We start from the raw sequence: 8,994 nt of genomic DNA, 5'->3' as shown, positions 1-8,994 counted from the left end.
TCAAAGTTAATTGGAAACTTTTTGGTCACCTAAAAATATCTTATTTAGCAACCAAGCTAGCTAGCTAGCGTTAGCTGGTAACTTAAGAGAAAGTCTGCCGATTTTCTGAGATCATTTTAACTTTTAATTGTTGACAAACAAGTTAGTTGAGTGAGTTAGCCAAGAGTACCTTGATTAGCCTTTGTGATCTATGTTTAACTTGACCAACAGATGTCTGATGCCAGACAACAAGTGGACAATTTGTCTTATCAGAGGATTCTGTCTGACCTTTTTAAAAACAGTGATTAAGTCTTAGGAAGTAAAAAGTCTCCCAACTCACAAAACATAAGATGGAACATGATCAAGAACAAAATCATTAAGACCTAAGGTGTCCAAGGTCCACAAATGTTTTTTTGTGATTACCCAGGTTCTATTCTCAGTAGCCCCCATTTTATTTTGTTTTGGTTCAGAATTGTGCCTTTAAGCTGCCACTGTGCCATGTGTGTGTATTTTTCATTTGTAAATGTCATTGTCCACCAAGTTATTTTGACCAACCACTGTGTCATGTAATAAACAGTTTTCAATTCCATACAAGTTATTTTATTTGCAAAAAAGCAGGTAAAATATTTGTGAATTTTCTTCATCCTCTATGTTCAATAAGAGGCCGCTTGCTCTGACTTGGAAATATCCAAGGTCTTCAGGGTGATGGTGTCAACCCACAGTCCATACACCAGGTTTACAGAATCTACTCTCTTGACAGAGAACTTATAATACCTGTCAGATATTAGGTTGTTGACCTCTATGTTGTACGACTGGCATGTAGATTTAGTAAACTGGCAATGTTCAGTAATTGTTGGGTGAAAACTCTTTACGTGGATCTCAAACTCTTGGTTCAACTCCTGAGATTGCTCACCTGCGACTTCCCAACACAGATGTACAGTGTTGGATGTCGTGCAAGTCTCGGACCGGTTAAATATAACCGGCATCTTGATGGCCAGTGATGCACTGAGCTGTTGTATGGGGATGCTGCCTGTGTTGGGGATGAGCTGGTTCTGCAGGTCCAGCGGGCTGAGTTTCCAAGCCAATCTGCTCTCAAAGTCTTTCAGGTACTGGTGGGTTTGCTGGAGTCTCTTCTGCGTGGAAGCTGTAATGTCACTGTCTACCAAACCCTGGTCGTACTTTATGACGAAGGCCTCCAGCTCCTGACAGCCCCTGATGATCTCTTCGTAGAGCAGTCCCAGAAAGGTGAGGTGGAGTTTCACCTGGGTGTTAGCCAGGGTCATTGCATGCTGCAGCCTCCGCTGGTCAACGAGAGACCACACCGTGCTGTCAGACAAATGTAAAGTGTGCTGCTGCTCATCTGCTGTTGGTAGCAAATCATCATGTTGGATTTCCAAGTAGTATGAGCTCCTCTGCATGAGCCGCAGCACTTCCTGCATCGCCTGGGAAATACATCACATGAACTTGTGAATCTACAGGTGCTCAGCTATGTGCTCAACCTGTCATACTGTATCACATCCCTCAGACAGTACATTTATACTAGTGTAAAGACCCTGCAAAACACACACTGGTGTTTTTAATAACTCTGGCATATGAACTCTAGTCAGGTTGAAGTTGGGTAGAGATGGGAAGTCTTTGAACGAATAACAGAGTAAATTGCCCCACCCCTAGCATGTGCAGCAAAGCATGGGAGTGAGGTCAATCAAGCACAGTCAGTACACACTCACACAGTCTTGAGAAGAGCTCTAATCTAATCTAACATCTGTGTGGGCGGCTTCAAGGTTGTGTTCAGAAAAACATGTTGCACTCATTCATATGTCAAAACATGGCAGAAGTAGTTCTAGTAGTAGTAACATCCTGTTACATTTCACAGCTATGTATATCTGGCCAATTCCTGCATGATGCAGTTGTGATAATTGCTGCATGATGCAGTTGTGATTGTCTGTCTGGAAATAATGGACATTTTCCACTATTTTCTGACATTTTACAGACTAAACTAAGTGAATAATCAAGAAAATAATCAGCAGATTAATTGAAAATGAAAATAATAAGTGATGCAGCTCTAAAGTTCAGAGTTGTAAAATTCAATCTATCGTATTATAAATCGCTGTGCAGTGTTTTGACATCCTACAAGCAAGCAGCGATGGACGGGCCCTCGCGCCTCTGCGCGCGTCGGGGTTACCGGCGGACGCCGCTCCTTGCAACCGTGCATTTGCGTGGCAAATCACTGCAAATCTTCACCAATGAAAAGGGAACTCCCTGCTGAGTTCAACGATACCTCACACAAGACTCTACGTGATACGGGTCATTAGCTGTGAAAGGTGGCGTGGCCAAAGCAAAGGGGGGCGGGCCAAACCATCAGCAATGAAGAAGGAACTCTGCTGAGTTCAGTGACACCTCACACAAGACTCTACCTTAAATGGGTCATTAGTTATAAAAGGGGGCGTAGTTAAAGTTTAGGGGGCGGGTCAAACCATAACCAATGAAGAAGGAACTCTCTGCTGAGTTCAATGATACCTCACACAATACAGGCGTGGCCTGATAAAGGGGCGTGGTTAAAGTATAGGGGGCGGCTCAGTATCACATGTAGACCACACATTATAAGTTTCATGTAAATCGGATGATGTTTGTCATATAAGGTGCATTTCCTGTTGCCAGCGGGGGGCGCTATGACCAAAAGTCAATTTTGGCCTGTAGATGTCCTCAGACCTGGACCAGGTCAATTGTGAGGAATTTCGGGCAGATACGACAACATACACTCAAATTACAACAACTTCTTCGTTCATCACTAAACACTCAAAATGGCCGCCACGCCCACACCGTCTGATGAAAAGTTTTTCATCTTTAAGGTGTTGAGATGGTACAGACCGAATTTGAAGTTGATCGGATGTCTCTAGGAGGAGTTTGTTAAAGTACGACGTGGAAATGGCCAAAATCACACTAATTTTGAACTTTGAAATCAAAATGGCGGACTTCCTGTTGGGTTCAGGGTATGGGTCCAATGACATTTTCTGTGCGTCTTGACATGCTAGATATGTGTACCAAGTTTCGTGAGTCTATGTTAAACGTACTGCAGGGGCTCAATTTTTTTAATTTTGTAGGGGGCGCTAGCGAGCCATTTTTTCGCGCCTATTCCCGAAATACTTAAAATACGTACATTTTCACCAGACTTTATGCGACCGCCAATTTTGGTGAGTTTTTGAATATGTTAAGCCCCTCAAAAAGCCAATTAATTTGCCGGGAAAATAATAATAATTCCTTCAGTTCCAATAGGGCCTTCGTCGTCGGCGCTCAGGCCCTAATTAAACAAATTGGACTTGTAGCAACATGTCCACACCAACTAAGCCCCTTCAGTGCCTGAATTGACCAAAAAGGCAGTTACAGTACATGACATGATCATCGCATGTGTCTTGGATATATTTATATTTATACGCATATCTTGGTAATATATATCACTTCAAATGCATTCTATGCATTTCATTACACACATTCAGGGCTTGACATTAACTTTTTTTGCTCACCAGCCACTGTGGCTAGTGGTTTTCCAAAATTAGCCACGCAGCATTTTCACTATCTACTATTTTATTGGAAATTAAGCAATAAGAAGTAATGGTACATGTCCACTGGCAAGAGTTATTGCCACGCTTCCCATTCATTATCTTTGTGAGCAGCTGGAAATTGCATTCTGTAGAATTGCAGCGACTTTCGAAAAGCGGGGCATCCAGTTGCCCGCTCCTCATTTGCATAAAGTTGAGGTCCAGGCAACTTTATATCAGGGGCGCCCAGCTCAACTTTCTGCCACTTGAAAACTGACCGTTGTCAATTTTAAAATGAAGACAGATTCATCAACTGCATAACCTATTTCTCTGAACTATTTTCATAAAATAAGAGAAAGCTTCCAAACGAGCCGCCATGTTGGTCTGCTTTTAAATTCAGAGCACACAGCCCCAAGCGTTCATCCAATCAGGTGCAGCCATCTCAGTTGTAGGAGGATGTAGCCTGTTTTCTTTGCTTGTCAGTGGTCAGTGAAGAAATATTGATAACTGCTAGTAGCAGTGTTTTTTTAACACTGTCGTTTTTGGTCTAAACAACCCAATATTTGTACAGTGCCACTTCCACCAACACTGTATCCTAATCAGTGTTGTGTGTAACGTAACTACTTTTTTCGGGTAAAAAGTAGTGTAACACGCTACTACTGAACATTTGGTAATGAAACGTAGTTCCTTTTTCAATTTGCCGTAACATTACTTTTCCCAGGGACAGATTTGACAGCGACACTGCCTTCTCAGCTGCGCGCTTGCGCAATAGTCACAAGCTCCACATGGTACATGACAGAGGCTGGTAGCAGAGCAATCATGGCAAGCGAGAAGCAGCCAACGCTAACTTTTGTGGGATGGAGTTATTCCCACTACTTCAAACTCGTTGAAATTAAGGGGAGGAATGTGAGTGAAAGTTATATAATGTGTCCTGGCGAGAAACTTTTGTCCGCTGCCGTTAACTGAACTGCCAACCTCACCAAGCATTTGAAGGAAAACATGCTAACATGAAGCTTGTAGCTCAAGATCCCCGAGTGAAAGCTGTGTTCATGAAATACAACACTGCCACACCATCCAGTGCACTGGTGGAAAGGCTGTTCAGCCTGGGAGGTCTTGTGCTTACCCCCAGAAGAGACAGACTTCCAGATAAACATTTTGAAAGACTGCTCCTGATGAGTTATAATCACCCATTTTGTGCTGATGCAGATTCCCTGACATAGCTCACACCTATGCCTAATATCCTCTGTTCTATCTGCCATCATACTGTGAAGAAGCATATTCAGTTAACATATCCTTTTTAATTCTGAGGCTAGTCACTTTAAGTTGTGCTTGATTTTATTTTGGCTAAAATGTCTTTGCCTCTAAGCTGTATTATGCCATTTTATTTTATTTACACATGCCATCAAGACATGTTTAAGTTATTCTTTTTTTCTGTGGGATTTAGATGAGGCATGTTTTATTTTGAGACATAGGACCCATTTTGAGGTTTTCATGTTGTTCCTAAGGAGCCTATTAATACAATTTTTTTATAATGAAGAGCACAAAATAATACTTGTTATGTCCTCCATAGTAGAACTTTATGTAGGCCTACACATTTAAGAACAGATATTGGGTTCTGCCCAAAGTCAAGCAACATAAAAGTAACGTACAAGTAACGAGTAACGTAAAAAGTTACTTTCCATAGGGGGTAACTAAGTAAAGTAACGGGTTACTTTTTTTTAAGAAGTAACGAGTAACGAGCAAACACTACTTTTTAAAACTAACTTCCCCAACACCAATCCTAATGCAGACCATGTGAACAGTTGACTGAAAATGACTAAAAACTATCACAGATTGCTTTATAATTAAAACTACAGCTTCCATGCCCTGCCCATTTTCCTTTACTCACGAAATACCAAGATGTCATTTACAATATGTTATACAAGCATATGATGACTAATCAATAATACATAAGTATTGTAGCTCTACATTATGGTATACTAACCATGATGCAGTCGTCACTTAGTCTGGTGCAGAGCAGCTGTAGGATTTGGTTGCGGAGGTCCATTTGAGTCTCCTGGGCTCCACACTCCTCTAAACGTATACAGGCCAGCTTGACTTCATCCATGGTTACTGTAACATACAACATTTACATTCAGTGTGGGTTGTAGGCAACATACAGGCAATTAAAACAATGTGTGTATTTTTGGCATTGCATTTAATATGCAAATGTATTCTTAGGGCATTTTCTAAGATACCTATGAAAGATAACCAACAGATTGCTTATGGTCTACTGTATGTTTTACTTTGGTGTGAAACTCCATATATACCAATACTGTAAAATGTATTGATTGATTGATTGAAGCACTTGTGAGAGTTTATTGGACTGGCTTATAGGACATTAAAGCTCTAGTGAGTAGTTTCTGTCTACCCCATGGGGAATTCTAAGTAATGACAACAACACTGTCAGCGCATCCACATGATGCAAGCCTTCGGTGATCACCCCCCCCACCCCTCCTCCACACAGTTGCTTGTAGCCAAGGAGGATTAAAAAAACATGATGAAGAGGTAATTATCTTCACTCAAGCTTCTGCACACGAAAGCCGCCGGACGACACCATTTTGTAAACATAGCCGTACTGAGAAAGGAGTTTACCTTGTGTACCAGGGCCTCTCCTAAGTGGAATGCAGCCATCATGAATGGTTTTGAATACACCTGTGCTTTTCCTACTATGACATGTCAACATGTCTGCCGTGAAAAAGGTCTATTAATTAATATAAAATAGTTGTGCACTATAGCTTTAAGTTGATAGCTAATGATTATAGACAGACTTATAATGTGAATGTGTTTTAAATGCGCTAAAGCCATGAAGTCACTAACATAGATAAGGCCTAAAGACTGAGGTGAATAAATTCCCACATTTCTAAGAACTGTGTTGGGAGAAAAAGCGACAGTCAAGCTAACTCAACCATGCTAGCTTACTTGAAGCAACAAGCTAGCAAACGTTAGGCCTACCTCACAATTGTCAGTACAGTAATGTTACCTCATCAGGGCAGTGTAAATGACATCAGTAGAATTAACATTAATAAAATACTCAATTAACCCAATACACATTACCCAATATGTTATTAGTCCACAATATCAATGCCTTGATGATTTCCTAAAGTGAACAACAGGGTTAGCCTAATACAGCTAGTTAACAAGCTAATGCCAGATAATACAAATAAATCATCTACTAAACAATAAACAACATAATACAGCAGGATAGTTAGCATTTAACTTATACAACAATAGTTAAGCCTACCTAGCTACTTGCCTTTGTTTTACTTGAGCTTCCTGTGATCCTATTTAGTTTAATGGCAACTCCTGTTTATGGTTAAATTGTTAATCTGCATGGTAACGGTTTATCTTCCACGGTTACGGAATGACAGCAGCAGCCTGCAGGTTCTGTCAGAGTCAAGTTTTACAGAGAGTGGACTAGTAATCCAAACTTCCAAACAACATGGTATAAACGCACTGTACTAATCACTGTCAACACTCTGAAACTCATGCATTGGTCTATTAGAAAGTGAATTTCATTTAAGAACACATTTTAGTTTTTAGAAATTAAATGTGTAGTGTCTGATGAGTTGCACTTCATTAGCTGGTTTAGCAGAAGCCTCATAGCTTCAATGCATTTTTAACACAGCCTATTGCTTGGCAGTCATCATGTCACTGTACAAGTGAATATGTTTGAACAAAGCATTGCAAAAACAAAAGCATTGCACATCTATAACATGACACAGATGCATTGGAGAGGAACGAGTAGGTCAAAAGTTGCAAAGAAACTCCGGCACACTGTTTTAACTTGCAAAGAAAAATGTAATAGCTGGAAAAGTTTCAGTACTAGACCTTCAGACAAATGGTATTACATACTCAGAAGCCATCTTTCGTAGGATCACCCACAGTCACCTCCTAGTACTAGTCTAATACTGAAATGTTGCCAGCTATTACAGTAAATGTATCTTTGCAAGTTAAACAGTGTGCAGGAGTTTTTTTTGCAATTTTTAACAAAGCCAACTTTAAATATCAATCTCCACAAAAGAAAGCAGAGCAGAGCACGTTGGCTAATGGACATCTAACAGATGCCTCTCATTTAGGAAATGACAGGCCTATCAGACAGCGTCCAATTAGAGTTGTGCAAATGAGCTGAATCCTGAGTGGAGCCCGGCAGTGCCTTGGTCTGTTAGTTTGAACCTATTTTGGGTTCTAGCACATCAGGTCAGATCTGTGGGTGTGTGTGTGTGTGTGTGTGTGTGTGTGTGTGTGTGTAAAATACTTTCAAAGTTTCCATAACCAACACATGCATGGTCTGAAAGAACAAGTTGTCCAACACAGAAGCTAACATTAGACAAGAATTGAATCTTGATTTATTACTGTAAAATGTTTGTTTTGGGGTGGCAGTAGCTCAGTCCATAGGGAGTTGGGAAAGGAACCAGAGGGTCGCTGGTTCAAGTCCCCCGTATGGACCAAAGTACAGAGTTTGGACTGGTAGCTGGAGAGGTGCAAGGCACCTAACCCCTAACTGCTCGGGGTGCCTGTCCATCAACAGCCGCAGCCCCCTCACTCTGACATCTCTCCATTTGTGTATATATTGGACCTGAGGATGTTTGTGTATTCCTGTGTGTAATGTGTGTTACTAACAGAGTGAAAAAGTTGTTGTAATTCCCGTTGTGGGATTAATAAAATATGTTATATTAAACATTAAATTAAATTATCAGCATACCACAGCTACAAATCTATCAAGCTTTATTTATCAGGGCTGGTGCGAAGGCAGGCAAGGTTAGGACCCAAATGCAGTTTAAAGAGTTTTAATTTAAGATAAGCAAAACTTACTTGGAGATATAATCCAATACAAAAAGGAAATCCACGACAGGGAATGCAGAAACAAACAGAACGCACAGCGACGAGACGAGACGAGACGATCCGACAAGGGACAAGGGAAAACAGAGAGGCTAAATACACAAGGTAACGAGGGAACGAGAGGCAGGTGACACAACAGGTGGAACAAATCAAAAAAGGCGGGAAACAAACAAAGACAGGAAGAAAGCTAGACAAGACAAGGGAGACAAGACAGACTACAAAATAAAACAGGAAACAAGCACAATACAGAACAGAAACCGACTACAAAAATAATACACACCACAAAATACCAAAACCCTGACATTATTTGTATAGACCTTTCAAACAAAATGCAATTAAAAGTGCTGTACAGTGAAGTGGATTTAGAGGCAAGACAAATAAAATATTTATAAAATATGGATGGTTTCAAACAAAACAAAACAAACAAAAAAGTAACTAAAATGATAAACACTAAAACTATAACCATAAGACCTTACGTGAAAGCCAGGCTCGGATCGGAGGGGCCTACCTGGTTCGTAAACTAAAAGCATTTGTCAGATGTAGTCTAGTGCGAGGCCGTGTAGTGCCTTATAAACTAATAAAAGAATTTTAAAAACAG

At 40.6% G+C, this 8,994-nt stretch overlaps 1 protein-coding gene across 1 annotated transcript; it reads right to left on the bottom strand.

Annotated features, from left to right (window-relative positions):
• Positions 1 to 572: 572 nt before the first annotated feature.
• Positions 573 to 6,903, bottom strand: LOC116034482 (fibronectin type III domain-containing protein 11). The gene is made up of 3 exons (XM_031277169.2): positions 6,811 to 6,903; positions 5,500 to 5,627; positions 573 to 1,421 (listed from the first exon to the last, which is right to left on the bottom strand). Exons 2-3 carry the CDS (start codon positions 5,620 to 5,622, stop codon positions 633 to 635), a joined length of 912 nt encoding a protein of 303 aa, XP_031133029.1. The 5' UTR covers positions 5,623 to 5,627; positions 6,811 to 6,903; the 3' UTR covers positions 573 to 632.
• Positions 6,904 to 8,994: the final 2,091 nt, after the last annotated feature.

This window comes from Sander lucioperca, chromosome 6 (assembly GCF_008315115.2).
Source record: "Sander lucioperca isolate FBNREF2018 chromosome 6, SLUC_FBN_1.2, whole genome shotgun sequence".
Lineage (NCBI taxonomy): Eukaryota > Metazoa > Chordata > Actinopteri > Perciformes > Percidae > Sander > Sander lucioperca.
This window is presented reverse-complemented; position numbering and strand designations above follow the sequence as displayed.

What these genes read in the sequence shown, in the direction of transcription:
- LOC116034482 (XM_031277169.2), bottom strand. Translation starts at nt 5,622, where the DNA reads ATGGATGAAGTCAAGCTGGCCTGTATACGTTTAGAGGAGTGTGGAGCC. An exon ending in TAAGTGACGACTGCATCATG is followed by an intron (nt 1,422 to 5,499) that starts GTTAGTATACCA and finishes TGTATTTCCCAG; the next exon opens with GCGATGCAGGAAGTGCTGCG.